General features: G+C 42.8%; 1 protein-coding gene across 1 annotated transcript in view; it reads right to left on the bottom strand.

Annotated features, from left to right (window-relative positions):
- Window positions 1–3,187: 3,187 nt before the first annotated feature.
- Window positions 3,188–17,167, bottom strand: part of LOC114454337 (uncharacterized) — a 35,811-nt gene continuing 21,831 nt past the window's right edge. The window contains exon 2 of the mRNA XM_028434729.1: window positions 3,188–5,897. Coding sequence (XP_028290530.1) covers window positions 4,130–5,302 — 1,173 coding nt within the window. The 5' untranslated portion in view covers window positions 5,303–5,897 and the 3' untranslated portion in view covers window positions 3,188–4,129. The remainder of the gene's footprint in view (window positions 5,898–17,167) is intronic.

Raw genomic sequence — 17,167 nt, 5'->3', positions numbered from 1 at the left:
TTGTACAACCTGATCATTTCCCACCTTGACTGAAGGTGTTCTCAACCAATAACCTCCCGTAGACTCAATCTCATCCTCAGTGTCTGTGGTCTCAGCATCGTCGGCAGGGCTCACTTTCTGTTGAGGTAGTTTTTGTCTTTGGGGGCATTTTAAGACAGTGTCAGTTGGCTGTGCCGGGCTTTCAACAGGCAAGTCATTGGATAACAGTAGCAAGTTTCTGTGCATGGTCCTGTTCCTCGCATATGGGTCACCTTCAGGGTGAATGACATACACGGGGTTGTCAGAAATTTGCTCTTTCACCACATACATTTTCTTCTCCCAGTATGAGCGTAGTTTACCTGGTCCGCCTCGCTCACCCATGTTCCGTACGAGTACTCGATCACCGGGTTTTAGGACCACTCCTCTTGCCTTTTGATCATAATAGGACTTGTTCTTTGCACTTGATGACAAGCTGGTTTTGTTTGCTATCTTGTACGCTTCTGTCATCCTTTTTGACCATTTCTCCACATATCCTTTGTGTGTTACTGATTCAGTGTTTTCCAATAGACCAAACAAAAGATCTACGGGAAGACGGGGATGTTGACCATAAAGCAGAAAATGAGGTGAGTAACCTGTGGACTCGTGGCGAGTGCAGTTATAGGCATGGATCATTTGCGGCAAATGTTCTTTCCATCTCTCTTTTTCCTTGTCGGTCAGTGTGCGTAACATTTATAACAGCGTGCTGTTGAACCGCTCAGCAGGGTTACATTGTGGGTGGTACGGAGAAGTTCGTGAGTGTCCTACCCCTGATAATTGTCCGAGGGTGCGAAAAAGGTTGTTTTCAAACTCGCGTCCTTGATCGTGGTGAAGACGATTTGGATAACCAAGACGAGGTATGTAGTCATTGTAAATGCGTTCAGCTGCAGTTTGTCCAGATTTGTTTTTGGTCGGGTAAGCTTGAGCAAACCTGGTGAAATGAGCTATTACTACCAGAATGTACTCGAAGCCTCCTTTGCTCTTTTCCAGGTGCATGTAGTCTATGCAAACCGAATCAAGAGGGGAAGCCGAGGTTAGGCCACCCATCGGTGCACAAACATGTGTGGAGGGTTTCTTTTGTTTTATGCAACTGCATCTTCTTGTGACATAATGCTCTATACATCGCTTCATATGTGGCCAATAGAAGCGTTCTCTGGCAAGGTGTAGCACACGCTCTGTGCCAACGTGTCCCATGTTATCATGGAGGTGTTTAAAGGCAACTGACCGATACTTGACAGGTAGCACTAACTGTTTTCTCTCTGGTGTTCTGCGGTACAGGACTCCATTCTCCAAGTAGAGTTGACACCACTCATGAAGAAGCTTGCGGGAGAGCCCACCCACTGAGTTTCTGACTTCACTAGTAAGAATACTCTCTTTCAGTTTTATCACTTCCCCTATTTCAGGGTCCTCTCGTTGGGCTTTTGCCAGCTCATCTTGACTTATTTCAGGCAAAAGTGAATGAGACTGTGGCATTATATCAACAGAGGAGGCACAGAGTGCAGCTATCCATGCCACATCTTTCTTCTGAGCTGCTCTACCACCTTCCCACGTTGCATGCAGCACTTCATCAGACAGTTCCTCAGTGCACGTTGCTACACAGGTGTCAAAATCAAGTGGGATGCGTGAGAGGGTATCAGCGTCAATATTGTTTTTCCCAGGTCTGTACTTAATATTGAAACGAAACTCTGACAATTCCCCAACCCAACGGTGCCCAACTGCATTGAGTTTTGCCGTACTCATGACATATGTGAGTGGGTTATTATCAGTGTAGATGGTAAAAGGTGGGGCGTAGAAAAGATAGTCTCTGAATTTCTCACACACTGCCCACTTCAAAGCCAGGAACTCGAGCTTTCCACTGTGAAGTCTGTAATTTCGTTCTGCAGGTGTCAGAGTTCGTGACCCATATCCAATCACTCGCAATTTCCCACACTGTTGCTGATAAAGAATTGCGCCGAGCCCTTTCTCCGATGCGTCAGTGTGTAGGACGAATGGCTCTTCGAAGTTGGGGTATGCTAGGACTGGAGGATTGGTCAGCATGGTGACTAGTCTTTCCAAGGTGCTTTGATGATTAGCATTCCACTCAATGGTTGTTTTGGAAGGGAGTTGAGGACCTTTAGACTTGCAGTTACGTGGAAGTAGTTGGGACATGGAGGACTTGACTTGGAGCAGCTCATACAATGGTTTTGCTATTTTAGCAAAATCTTGTATGTATGAACGGTAGTAACTTAGGAAGTCGAGGACCTGGCGGAGGTCACCAACTGTTTGGGGTGTTTTGGTTTTTAAAGCCAGCACCGCGTCGAGGTCTTTGGGGTCAACTCAAACTCCCTCAGCTGACACCAAACGTCCAACATAGCGAACTTCCTTCTAGAACATCTCACACTTCTCTGCTCGTAACTTCACCCCATGGTGTTGTAATGCTTGGAGAACCTTGCGGGTCACCTCAACATGGTCACTGAAAGATCTGGAGTAGCACAATAGGTCATCCAGGTACGGAATGCAGCACTCATCTCTAAGGGGGCCCAGCATTTCCTCCATGCTCCTCTGGAAAGCTGCAGGTGCATTTGAAAGTCCAAATGGGATTCTTGTCCATTCATAAAGCCCCCAGGGGGTAATGAAGGCAGTGAGATGGCGTGAATCTTCTGCTACAAACCCTTGGTGATAACCTTTACCTTGGTCGAGTATGCTGAACATTGAATATCCACCGAGAGTGTCTGTCAAATCCTGTATCCTTGGCAGTGGATGTCTGTCCGGTACAGTTTTTTGGTTTAAGAGTCTATACAGAGGCGCAGAGTGCCATACTTCTTCCGTACACACACTACTGGGGCAGAATAAGAAGACTTCGATTTTACTATCCATCCCTTTACAAGAAGATCTTGGATGTATTCTTTTACCTCTTTGAAGAGTGGTTTAGGAATGGATGTGTACGCTCTCTGCACAGGAATGTTGTCTTTGAGGTTGATGACCATTTGCAGATTTGGAATACAGCCGATGTCATTTCCATCCCTCGCAAAGGCATTTGACTCCTCATGCAGCAGCTTTCTTGCAGCCTCCTGCTGTTCCTCCTCCAGGTGGTCAAGCTTCACTGGTGGGTGCCACAGGGATGAGTCTGAGCTGCTGATTTGAGTCGTGGTGACCTCTCTTACAATCGCAGCAGGTTGTGATTTGTCCCAGGTATCTGCCTCCACCACATTTTCAATATGCTGCAGGATTCCTAGAGCGGTTTTGCCTGATATTGTGATGTCATGGTTAGTATTGTTACAAACTGGAATGGTGACATAGGGCTTTGTTGGATTCTGGATTTCTAACAAATCTGGACCTGCATTCCATTGTTCAGCTGACAGGGTGTCTTCATCTGTTTCAAAAAACACCAGCCGAGTAGAGGCATCCATATTTGATGGAACCCGACATTTCACCCATGACACTTGCCTAGCTGGGAGTACAATGGTTTTGGCCCCTGTTCTTAATTGTCCCTGTTGCATGACTGATTTTGCTGTCTGAACAAAACTGACAAGAGTTTTAGCTGTTTCGTTGGGGACAGATATGGCATTACTGAGAAGGTTAGTAAGTACCGGCATTAGTCTCTCTGGTTGGCCACAGATTAACACTTCCAAAACATTAAAGCCAATCAGTGGTTTATCTGTGGGATAGCTGCTGATCAGAAATGGAACACTAATTGACATAATAGGATCCAAATTCCCTGGTAAGTTCACTGTAATAGCTACCCACCCATCATATGGAATGAGGCCACCATTTGCTGCAATGACCTTCAGTTCCTCCTCACCTAAGATCTCAGAAACTGGGTGAATACTGAGGTCAGGTAGGTATTAATTTTTCCAGGCACGGCTGATTATACTAACTTGTGACCCCGAATCAAGCAATGAGGCAACTGCTAAGCCATTTAAATAACTCTGAACTAGGGCCTTTTTCCCAATCAGACCAGCAACCACTCTAGCTTTAGCTACACGGGGTAGTTGGGAGGGGGGTTGAGCTACTTGCATGTTGTGACTTCTGATGTTTATTATTACTGGTTGGGGGGTGGATGTTGGAGATGAGAACGGTATTTTGTCATTTTTGACCTCACCCACTGGCTGGGACTCATTTACAGACTCGGCCACTAGATGCCCCCCTCCAATGACCGGTTGAAGTTTCCCTGTCTCTTTGACCGTCCTAAACAGCCTGCAGCTCGGTGTCCTTCCCCCCCACATATGAAACAGTGTTTACAGTCTTCTCTGTCTTGTTCCACGCAGCTTGGACACTCATAGTGTTTCCCACGTTTTGATTGTGTCCTATTTTGACTGTACTGGTGGCCATTGTGAGCTTGCTGCTGGTGGGTTTGCATCGTCATGACCAGCTTGGTGAGTGCCTCTACTTTGCTAGTGAGGTCTCTCAAGGGATCTGGCTTTGTTTGGGTTGACTTTACCTCTTCACTCACCGAATTTGTGTTAGGTCTTTTGACCCCTTCAGACTCGAGCTGCGCGCTGTGTGCATTTGTTACATTCTGTCGGCGGGATGAACCAAGTCTTTTCATTCTCTCGTTTTCCTCACTGGTGGTTTTCATCACCTGTCGAGGGATCATCTCATCAGTGACCCCACTGCTGGATAATAAATGTTTCAGTTCTCTCCGAATATCAGTGTGTTTGTGTCCAAAGCCTTGGTACACTGTATGCAGGAAGACATCTTGTACTGTGGCTGCCGAGTATTTAATGTCAGTATCAGTCAGTTTTGATGGAAATAGGATGCGTCGCTTTAAACCTATCACACAATACAGAAATTGCTGTGGCGTCTCATTATCGTCCTGTCTGGTGCACATCAACTCCTGGAATAGTTCTGTACTATTTTTTTCTCTTAGGTGACTTTGGAGAAACCCCTTGAGTTCAGTAACTGTAATGTCATCTTTGTTTATCAGCATCTCTTTGAATATGCCTGGCCTTATGATTTTGAGCACCCCACGAACAATTTCTGATTCAGAAAATCCTTCTTTAATCCCATCATCAATTTGTTTGCAAACATTGCTGTAGCTGATGTCGGAGGATTGATCACCAACTTGACCACCTTGCACTTTGAATTCTCTCCTAGGAAGGTAACTGAGGTCTCTTAAGGATACCATCCCCTCACGAGCTGACTGGGGGACAGGCTCACCCAGCATATTTCTGCACGGCTGACTAGGTGGGGCAGACGGTGATGTAGCATTTACTGGTAGAGACTGTATGAGTTTCTTGCTCAGTTCTTCGTAGTTAGAGAGTGCTTTCAGCAGCTCAGCATTCGCTGTGTCAGATGTGTTTAACATTGTAGCCCTAACTGAGCTAAAAGCTTGTGCAGCAATATCACTAGGTGATGCATTACTGGCTGAAATGGGTGTGAGCTGACTCTGAACCTGCGTATAGGTGGTGATTTCAGGTGGTGTTTGGCTAACGACTGAAGCATCAGACAAGCTAATAAAGTCAACCAACTTTCACCATCATGTGCAGTATTTAACCCATAATCACCTTTTACTTTTTCCTGTGACGTACCATCATGAGATTTCACTAAATCATCAATAGCATCTTTTAACATCAGCAACTGGACCATTCCTTCGTCCTCTCTTTCGAGTAACTCTTTACTATACATGAACGAGTTGAGGTGGTCATAGTATACCTCCTGATCCCCCTCCAAAAACTCTGACTGGTCCACGTCCAATGCTGGGTCCACCGCTTTGGCTAACCGAAGAAGCTCTTCAGCTGAGAAGGTTAGTAGGCTCTTCCTGATGTCCCACACCAGGCTCTTCCTCCCACCATTTGACATGATGGCTCCTCTTCTCCCTCACGGCTGGCAACACAGTTCGACGATGGTGCAGTCGGCTACGGATGGCTGATCTCCAACTGGATAGGACGGTTGATTGGTGGCTGGATCAGAATCAGAATCAGAAATGTTTTTAATGGCCATGTACAGTTTTAAGGACAGTACAAGGAATTTGTCTTGGTAGTTGGTGCACAAAACAAACAAAAAAAAACCAAAAAAAAAAAAAAAAAAAAAAAACCAAAGAACAACCCAGCAACAATAATAATATAATAATAATAAAAATAATGATAAATATAAAGGATGAGGGATAAATAAAGGATAGATAGAGAATAAAGGATAAATAGATAAATAAATGGACTTGATTTATATAGCGCTTCATCACCACACTGAAGCAGTCTCAAAGCGCTTTACATATCAGCTCATTCACCCAATTACTCTCACATTCACACACCAGTGGGACAGGACTGCCATGCAAGGTGCTTGTCGACCACTGGGAGCAACTTAGGGTTCAGTGTCTTGCCCAAGGACACTTCGACACATAGTCAGGTACTGGGATCGAACCCCCAACCTCTCGATCAGAAGACGACCCACTACCACCTGAGCCATGGTCGCCCATAAACAAAAATAGAAAACATATATACAGTATATATATATATATATATATATATATATATATATATATATATATATATATATATATATATATATATATATATACAGTGCAGCAGATAATGTCATCATGGAGGTGGTGATCGGGTCGGGGGGGTTCAGTGGGTGACTTGGGGTGTGTTCATGTGGATGGTGGCAGAGGGAAAGAAGTTGTTTTTGTGTCTGAAGGTTCTGGTCCTGATGGACCGAAACCTTCTTCCAGAAGGGAGAGATTGAAACAGTTTATGATCGGGGTGGGAGGGGTCGGCCACAATCTTTCCTGTACGCCTCAAAATCCTGGAGGCGTACAGGTCCTGGAGGGAGGGCAGATTGCAGCCGATGACCTCTGCAGAGTGGATGATACGCTGCAGTCTGGCCTTGTCCTTGGCCGTAGCTGCAGCGTACCAGATGGTGATGGAGGAGCAGAGGATGGACTGGATGATGGAGCTGTAGAAGTTCACCATCATCTTTGTTGGCAGACTGGACTTCTTCAGCTGCCGCAGGAAGTACATCCTCTGCTGAGCTTTTTTGATAAGGGAGCTGATGTTCAGCTCCCACTTGAGGTCCTGAGTGATGATGGTCCCCAGGAAGCAGAAGTACTCCACAGAGCTCACTGTAGAGTCTCCCAGGGTGAGGGGGGTGAGGGGGGCTGGGTTCTTCCTGAAGTCTGCTATCATCTCCGCTGTCTTGCGGCCTTTCCTCCTAGTTGCTGATCTGCGTTGTTATTAACGTCATTCGGCTTCCGATCCAGTAGGTGGCGCCCAACAATCCCGGACGAGTCCCCAAGAATCTGTAGCGGGTCCCGGTCTGGTCTCCACTAGCAGATGTATAGATAATTCTCCTGAGCGGAGTGCTGTAACTGTAGGGAAGACACAGCAAAGCCGGACACATGTGACTCTTTCTCCATTCAGTTGGATTATGAGGCACGTCTGGTGTGCACTGCTTACGTTTCAGGTTAGTGTCGCCATCTAGTGTCCGTTTCACAGCATTACATGGTAAAGTAAAATGAAACATTGCAACTACAATAAACTTAAATTGACTTTGCATGGGAAGGAAACCAAAATAAAAACATCTCAACAAAGCACTCATTTTGTGAGTATCACATTGTCGTTTGGTAGTTTTTTTGTAATATGTTTTTTGGAGTCATTTTGTGTGTTTTTGGAGCCTTTTTGTATATTTTTGTGCACTTCTGTTGTCGTTTTGTTTAGTTTTTGTTTTATTTTACTCATTTAGTATATTTTTTATTATAAATACTGTGTGTGTGTGTGTGTGTGTGTGTGTGTGTGTGTGTGTGTGTGTGTGTGTGTGTGTGTGTGTGTGTGTGTAGGCATACATGGTTTACAAGACCAATTTTCAGGTTTACTCACCAGCATTACAAGACCAATCGGGTTAAGGAACCAATTTTGATGGTCTCGAAAGCATAAAACTTTATAATGTTATAATTATTGAATATTAATTGTAAAAGTCATTATAAATATATGTGTGAATACTTAGTTTATAGTGTAATCAGTTAATATAGTTGTTATAGTGTTATGACACACACCCTGCCTTTCTGAGCTTCACACAAATCGGTCTCATAATGCAGGTTAGGTTTGTGAGACCATGACGTGTGTCTAACAGCGCCCCCAGAGGCTGCAGGAGACATTGCAAGTTACACACATTTGCGGGAAAATAAACACCATTTCCCGCCAAAAATACACACAAGGCTGGAAAATCATCAGCTAGGTTGTAATCCAGTGTGAACCAGCCAGCACTACAGTTAGCTGCTAAGCTAATTCTGTCATCACAGGTTCCTGGCTTTAGCACTTTAGTTAGAAGCTAAGCTAATGCCCAAGCCTATTCATGACTGCCTTGAAACATTTCCCATCATGCTTTGCGCTTTCTACTGGCGCCATTTACGGTAACTGTGGCTCGCCATAATAGAAAAAAGCATATAACTCTAATATACAAAGTTCAAAATGCCTCATAATTGATACACATGATGACTGTCTATCCCTAAACAAGAATCATTGTGAAAACTACCCATCATGCATTGCGTTCTCGACTGGCGCCATTTAGCACGCCATATTAGAAAAACCATTATAACTGTCATATACAAACTTCAAACTGCCTCATATTTGACACACATTATGACTGTCTATCCCTAAACGAGACTCAATGTGATGATTACCCATCATGCCTTGCGTTCTTGACTGGCACCTTTTAGCACGCCATAATAGAAAAACCGCTATAACTCTCATTTACAATGTTCAAACAGCCTCATATTTGATACACATGATGACTGTCTATCCCTAAACAAGACTCAATGTCAAAATTACCCATCATGCCTTGCGTTCTCAGAGGGCGTCGCTTTTAGTGGCGTCCGACGCTAACAGCTCTAGCGGAAAGACAATATGTCATATTAACGTCAAATTAGTGTTGGATGAATCTTATAAGATGGGAGCAGGTCGCTGATGATGAAAAAACAGGGTGTGATCAGTGGGAGGGGCCTAAAATGTCACTGGAAAATCCTTCGCCATCACATCTAAGTGCTGTATCTGGGTTATTTTTCAATGGATTTGCATCAAAATTTTTAACTGGTTTTCTCTTCATAGTGGGTTTTTAACTAATACTACTGGGTAAACAGGCCTTCTAATTGGTTTTACTAGTTATACTGGTTTTTTGTGTTCTACTACAATATCATTGCTATTGCTAGACTAATGCTAGGTTATGTTAGGTTCGTGCTAATGCTAAGCTATTGCTAACTAATGTTGATGCTAGGTGAATGCTATTGCTAGGTTCATGCTAATGCTAAGCTATTGCTAGCAAATGTTAATGCTAGGTGAATGCTATTGCTAGGTTCATGCTAATGCTTGGTTAATGCTATTTCTATGCTAATGCTAATGCAAGGTTATTGCTAATAGTAGATTAATGCTAATGTTAGCCCAATGCTAATGCTAGGTTAATGCCAATGCTAGGCTAATGCTATTGCTAGGTTAATGTTATTGCTTGGTTAATGTTATTGCTAGGTTCATGTTATTGCTAGGTTAATGTTATTACTAGGCTAATGCTAATGGGCAAATGCTAATGTTAGCCCAATGCTAATGCTAGGTTAATGTTAATGCTAACTTAATGTTAATGCTAGATTTATGCTAATGCTACCTTAACGTTAATGCTAAATGTATGCTAATGCAAAGCTATTGCTGTCTAATGCTATTGTCACACTAATGCTATTGCTAGGTTAATGCTATTGCAAGGTTAATGCTAATGCTAAAACATTTTAAATGCAATATGTCAGCTGTTTTTCTACCAATTTGCACCAAATTTGATCAGACCGAACCCCGATCCCCAACATTGGGATACTCGACCTTGGGTTACCAACCCCGGCAACTTCTTTGAACCCTAAAACGCCGCTCACAGCTTTAATTTTAGCTGTATTTTAGACGAGGTCTGGCTGATTCGATTGATGTATCACAGAAATAGTCAACTTTTATCACAGCGGGGCCACAAAAATGTGTTTGTTTGATCGGAGGGCCACATGATCAACATTCATGTCAGCATTTAGTATAATGAGCAATCTGAGCATTAATACAGGAAAGAACAAAGTCTGTTTTTCTATCATTTTGTGTACCGTATTTTTCGGACTATAAGGCGCACTTAAAATCCTTTAATTTTCTCAAAAATTGACAGTGCGCCTTATAATCAGGTGCGCCTTATGTATGAAATTAAGAGGGTAAAGAGTTATGTATGACATGCTGGTGACGTGCTGACGTGCTGACGTGGTGACGTATCGATCATTTCCTGTTTACGCTCTACCGCTGCTTGCAGCGCTCTACTACTGTGTTCTGCTAACTCTAATCAAACTTGTTGTCATTGATATTTTAGCCTTGAAAACACTTGTTTTAATTTTTTACCGTAGAGTTAAATGTACGAAGGTTAAGTAAAAAGCAATCTCGCCTCTTATAGGAAGTGTAATCTCCTTTAAACTTCCTTTTGTCCTTAGCTTAGTTTAGCTTAAATTTAGCACCTATGGCTTCTCTCTCCTCCCCTCCGCTCTCCTGCCCGGTGTGTCAGATGTTTAGTTACTCCTCGTCCTCCTTTAGGGACAATGATAGTTGCATAAAGTGTAGCGTACTGTTAGATATGGAGGCGAGGATCAACAATCTGGAGAAGCGGTTCCGCACCCCTGATACCAAAACCGAAGCTAGCAAGTAGGACCTAGCCGGTGCGGACCGTGCTAGCTCTAGCTTAGCCTCCCCCCCGGCCAGCAATGAGTGGGTTACTGTCCGTGGTAAGCATAGTCGAAGGTCAAAAAGCCGCTCGGGACACCACCATGTTCACGTCTCAAACAGGTTCTCCCCCCTCTGTGAGGACAACACACTCACCGGGGAACAAACTCTGATAATTGGCGACTCCATAGTGAGAAACGTGAAGCTAGCGAAGTCAGCGGGCATCGTGAGGTGCATCCCAGAGGCCAGAGCGGGCGACATAGAATCAAATCTAAAGTTGCTGGCAAAGAGTAACTGTAAGTTTGATAGGATAGTCCTCCATGTCGGCACTAATGACTCCCGACGTCGTCAGTCGGAAGCAACCAAAGTGAACATTGAATCAGTTTGTGCTTATGCTAAAACAATGTCGGACTCCGTAATTTTCTCTGGTCCCTTACCAAATCTGACCAGTGATGACATGTATAGCCGCATGTCATCATTTAACCGCTGGCTATCGAGGTGGTGTCCAGAAAACGAGGTGGGCTTCATTGATAATTGGAGATCCTTCTGGGTAAAACTGAACCTGAAAGGAAGAGATGGAATCCATCCTACTTTGGAGGGAGCATCTCTACTATCAGAAAACATGGCACAGTCACTGTTATGACATCTCATGAATGAGACCATGTTACAGAGGTGGAGTCCTCCACGCCCCTCTGCGCTTGCCTTAGGACAGTTTCCCTCCCATTGCTATTATGTTAGCTGTGTTCATCGCCATGACAACTGTTGTGATGGTGATGAACATTATTTTATGGAGACGGTGTCTGTCCCCCGACCCATATTTCACAATGATTTTAACATAAAATCAAATAAAAGAGCTATCAATTATAAAAATCTGAAAAAAATTAAAATCTCAAATCTAGAAACACCAAAACATAAAACCATTAGATGTGCTCTATTAAATATTAGATCACTGAGATCCAAATCTCTACTAGTAAATGACCTTATCTCAGAAAATAACTTTGATTTATTCTGTTTAACTGAAACATGGCTGTATCAAGATGAATATGTTAGTTTAAATGAAGCCACTCCTCCCAGTCATTTAAATACTCATATGCCACGAGACATAGGCCATGGAGGTGGTGTAGCAGCTATTTATCATTCCTCTCTGCTAATCTATCCTAAACCAAATGCCAATTACACTTCCTTTGAAAGCCTGGTTCTAAATTTATCTCATACCGAATCAAAAACCTGCCAGCCAGTCTTATTTGCGATAATTTACTGTCCTCCAGGCCCTTATTCTGAATTTCTATCAGAATTCTCTGAGTTTATATCAAACTTAGTCCTCAGTTCTGATAAAATACTGATAGTAGGAGATTTTAATATCCATGTTGACAAAGATAGTGATAGCCTGAGCTCAGCCTTTATGTCCCTAATAGACTCAGTTGGCTTTTTTCAAACTATTAATGAAGCTACTCATCGTTTAACACTAGAAGTCCCACAGAGGGGTCAAATGAACTTTTTACCCATAAAACCCAGAGAGGGGTCATTTGACCCAAAGGATTTGAGCTAACGCCTGTCCTCAGCTGCTTTTGTTATGTCAATGAGGCAGTAAGTGTCGCACCACAGGAGGGGCCCTGCATCCTGGGTTCAGGAAGAATTTCAGTTAATATATAGTTATATACAGTTGCATTGATATTTTAACTCTTTTTGTTTTTTTTTACATGTGTTAATGGATTATGTAAGAAATAAATATTTAAAATTCTCATAAGGTGGAGGCTTTAACCCTCTATGACACAGCAACCTTTTTTTCCTGATTTTGTCATTTTTTGTATAACATCTACAATTTTTCTGGTTACTTTTTTTATTTTTAAATGCCAACTTTCCAACACAAGCGTCATTCAAAAAGAACACAAAAATTATTTATTTTTAATGACTGTGTGTTGGAAGCAGTCAGCTATTTATTCCCCACAGCACAAAAGGCTGCATGAAAATAGGCTTTTCCTATAGGTATGGAAATTATCCCAGCTCCTCCCTACCCCACCCCAACCTGTGAACATACTCTGAACACATTCTGAACATGCTATGATTTCATCAAAGTTCATAAATTCTGATGCACATCAGCGTCTTGACCAGGTTGTGAAGGGATTGTGATAATAAAATATATATATATATATAATTTTACACTATGGCCCTTATTATACAGTTTATTGTTGAGAGGCACACCCAGGTTCTTGAAGTGCTCAGTAACAATGTCCTTACTGGATTTGTCTCAGGCCCCATTTACACTACACATTAAATCTGATGTTTTTTTGCCTTCAAGTGACTCTGTTTCTTTCAATGTTTGTAGTCTGTGTTTGTTCTCCCCCAGCATCAAGCAGAACGAGTTAATAAACGGGGCATTGTGACTTTAGCTTCCAGGGCACTTCCCCCTAACATTCCAGACTTCCATTGTTAGAGTCAGGCTCTCCCCCCTGCTGATTTCTCAGGTGATTCATTTGCAAATGAATAGATGCAAATTGTAGCCATCAGAGTCGTCAGTTTGGTCCTAGAGTTCATTTGACCCTGCTCTGGGACTTCTGGGGGGATATAGAAATCCCTGGGACTTCTAGTGTTAAATCATACTCTTGATCTTGTTCTAACATATGGCCTTGATATTAATGAACTAAAAATCTACCCTGAAAATCCTCTGCTATCAGATCACTTTGTAATATCTTTTAACATTATCCTAGAGGATCTCGCACTGTTCAATAAAATAGTTACGAGTAGAAATCTGTCCAATAGTGCTGTGGCTAAATTTAAAGAGGCCATTCCTGCTGCCTTAAACTCAGTGCACCATCCAATAAATAACTATGATATTAATTATAACCCCTCTCAACTGGATCTGCTTGTCGATAGCTCTGCTAGTCTACTAAAATCCACCTTGGACTCAATTGCCCCATTGAGGGAAAAAACTATTAAACGTCAGAGGAAAGCTCCGTGGTTTAGCTCTGAAACTCACACACTCAAACAAACAACCCGTAAATTAGAGAGAATGTGGCGCTCCAATAAAACAGAGGAGTCACGAATACTCTGGCAAGAAAGCCATAGTAAATACATGACAGCCTTACGACATAGTCGATCTACATACTATTCCTCACTAATTGAAGAAAATAAAAATTATCCGAGGTACCTTTTCAGCACTGTAGCCAGGCTAACACAAAGTCAGAGCTCTATTGAGCCCATGATTCCTTTAGCCCTCAGCTGTGAGGACTTTATGACATTTTTTAACCATAAAATTCATAAGATTAGAGATAAAATTAGCCACTCCCTGCCTTCACCTGGGCCTGCTGTACCATTAAATGTAAATAGGCCTAACCTAAACTGTTTCACACATATAGGAATTCAGGAACTTAACTCTATTATTTCATCCTCCAAACCATCGACCTGCCTTTCAGATCCGATCCGAACTAAGCTGTTTAAAGAAGTTATTCCCCTAGTCTGCCCATCTTTGTTGGAGACAACAAATATATCCCTCTCAATAGGCTACGTGCCACAGTCCTTTAAAGTAGCTGTAATCAAACCCCTTCTCAAAAAACCTACTCTTGATTCCAGCACTTTAGCAAACTACAGGCCTATATCTAATCTTCCTTTTATTTCAAAGATTCTTGAGAAAGTTGTGGCGGCTCAGCTCTGTGAATTTCTTCAAAACAACAGCCTGTTCGAGGACTTCCAGTCAGGTTTTAGAGCTCAACACAGCACAGAGACTGCTTTAGTTAAAGTAACTAATGATCTACTCTGGGCTTCAGATGAAGGACGACTCTCAGTGCTGGTTTTATTAGATCTTAGCGCAGCTTTTGACACTATAGATCACTATATTCTACTAGAGAGATTAGAGAAATTACTTGGAATCACAGGGACTGCCCTAAACTGGTTTAAGTCCTACCTATCTGATAGGTACCAGTTTGTACACGTGAATAATAGGTCTTCTGTGTACACTAAAGTAAGCTACGGGGTTCCTCAGGGCTCTGTGCTAGGTCCAATCCTCTTTTGTATCTATATGCTCCCCCTTGGTAATGTTATGAGAAAATACTCTGTTAACTTTCATTGCTATGCTGATGATACCCAACTGTATGTATCAATGAAGCCAGGTGAGACAAATCAGCTATCTAAACTTGAGGTCTGTCTAAAGGACATTAGGGCCTGGATGGACCAAAATTTTCTTCTTCTCAACTCAGACAAGACTGAGGTCATTGTACTGGGCCCACGACACCTTAGAGAAACCTATGCTAGCCTAACTGCCCTAGATGGCATTACTCTGGCACGAAGCACAACTGTTAGAAACCTTGGGGTTCTATTTGATCAGGACTTATCCTTCAACTCTCACATAAAACAAACTTCAAGAACTGCCTTCTTTCATCTCCGTAACATTGCTAAAATCAGATCAATCCTGTCTCAGGGCGACGCCGAAAAACTAGTCCATGCTTTTGTTACCTCTAGACTGGATTATTGTAATTCTCTTTTAGCAGGCTGCCCGAGCAAGTCGCTTAAGACACTTCAGCTGGTTCAAAATGCTGCAGCACGTGTACTGACTAAAACTAGGAGAAGAGATCACATTACTCCTGTATTAGCCTTTCTGCATTGGCTTCCCATAAAATATAGAATAGAATTCAAGATTCTTCTTCTCACTTATAAAGCCCTAAATGGACAGGCACCAGTCTGTCTCAAGGAGCTTGTAGTGCCATACAATCCCCCCAGAACACTACGCTCTCAAAATGCTGGACTACTCGTTGTTCCATTTGTCTCTAAAAGTAGTATAGGAGGAAGAGCTTTCAGTTATCAGGCCCCACTTCTCTGGAACCATCTACCAACCATGGTTCGGGGGGCAGACACCCTCTCTACCTTTAAGGTTAGGCTCAAAACATTCCTCTTTGGTAAAGCTTTTAGTTAGGAACCAGCTCATAGCTCATAATTAAGATGCAATAGGCATAGACTGCCGGGGGGGGGGGGTCTGGCATGCTCGGTTGGAGAGAGGTTGGAGAGGGCGTTAAGAGAGAGGTCATTTAGGCTAGAGAGGGACCGGAGAGGGTCCCATTCCTCTCTCAAACACTCCCTCTATGTCTGCTTCTTCCCTTGTGTGTTTGCTCCTGTACTCCATCTGGCTTTTGTCTTGCAGGTCAGTGGGATCCTTAGTGTGGAGTTACAGAGTCTCAGCGGCTCTGTCTCCACCCTCTCCTTTGCACACACCCAACACAGCATAACGTGGATGGCTGTTCATCCTAGGAATGGGATCCACACAAGGTTCCTGCTGCTTAACAGAAGGTTTTCCTTGCCGCAATGATGAATTCATGTTGGGTGTGGGATACATATGTATGTGTATATACGTATATATGCATATGTGTGTATCCATAAAATGAAGAGTTCGTCCTTAAGACTGCTCTACTGTAAAGTGCCTTGAGATACCATTGGTTATGATTTGGCGCTATACAAATAAAGATTGATTGATTGATGATTGATTGAACTACTGTGCTTCAACATACTGAACTGAAAAAGTGAATGTATTGTTCTGTATTTTATGTGTAAAACCTGAACAATGTTGAGCGTTATTGTTAATGAGTTGAATAAAGTTTGACTTATCTGACTATTTTATTTCGCTTAATGCGTCTTAATAATAATAATAATAATAATAATAATAATAATAATAATAATAATAATAATTAAAGCCGCGAGCGGCGTCATAGGGTCCGATGAAGCGGCCGGGGGCGGTAATCCACGGTCACGTATACCACTGTTAGGGATTTGGGAATTGGCCTGAGCAAATTTGGTGTAAATTGGTGTAAAAACAACTGAGATATTGCATTTACCAAGAAATGGCAACAGATTTTCCTGTCATGATAGGCCCCTCCCACTTTTCACAGCCTGCTCTATTTGCACATAGCAATGTGCTTCCATCTAATAAGATTCATCCTACAGTGTTTTGAAGTCAACACGACATGTCGTCTTGCCGCTAGAGCTGCTGGCGTAGGACGGCCCAAGAAGCGGCGCCCTCTGAGAGCGCAAGACATTGTGGGTGTTTTTGGTTATTGTTTGTTGTTTGGGGCTGTACGGTCATCATGTGTATCAAATATGAAGCACTTTGAACTTTGCATTCTGGAGTTGTAAGCGTTTTCGTATAACGGCGTAGTTATGGCGAAGGATTTTCCTGTGTCATGATAGGCCCCTCCCACTTTTCACAGCCTGCTCTATTTGCCATAGCAATGTGCTTCCATCTAATAAGATTCATCCTACAGTGTTTTGAAGTCAACACGACATATCGTCTGTCCGCTGCAGCTGCTCGTGTAGGACGACCACAGAAGCGGCGCCCTCTGAGAACGCAAGGCATTGTGGGTAAATTGGTTATCGTTTGTTGTTTAGCTCTGGACAGTGATCGTGTGTATCTAATATGAAGCAGTTTGAACTTTGCACTCGAGAGTTATAAGCGTTTTCGTATAACGGCTTAGTTATGGCGAGGGATTTTCGTGTGTCATTACAGGCCCCTCCCACTGGCCATGATGGGTGATTTG

This window comes from Gouania willdenowi, chromosome 20 (genome assembly GCF_900634775.1).
Source record: "Gouania willdenowi chromosome 20, fGouWil2.1, whole genome shotgun sequence".
NCBI lineage: Eukaryota > Metazoa > Chordata > Actinopteri > Blenniiformes > Gobiesocidae > Gouania > Gouania willdenowi.
This window is presented reverse-complemented; position numbering and strand designations above follow the sequence as displayed.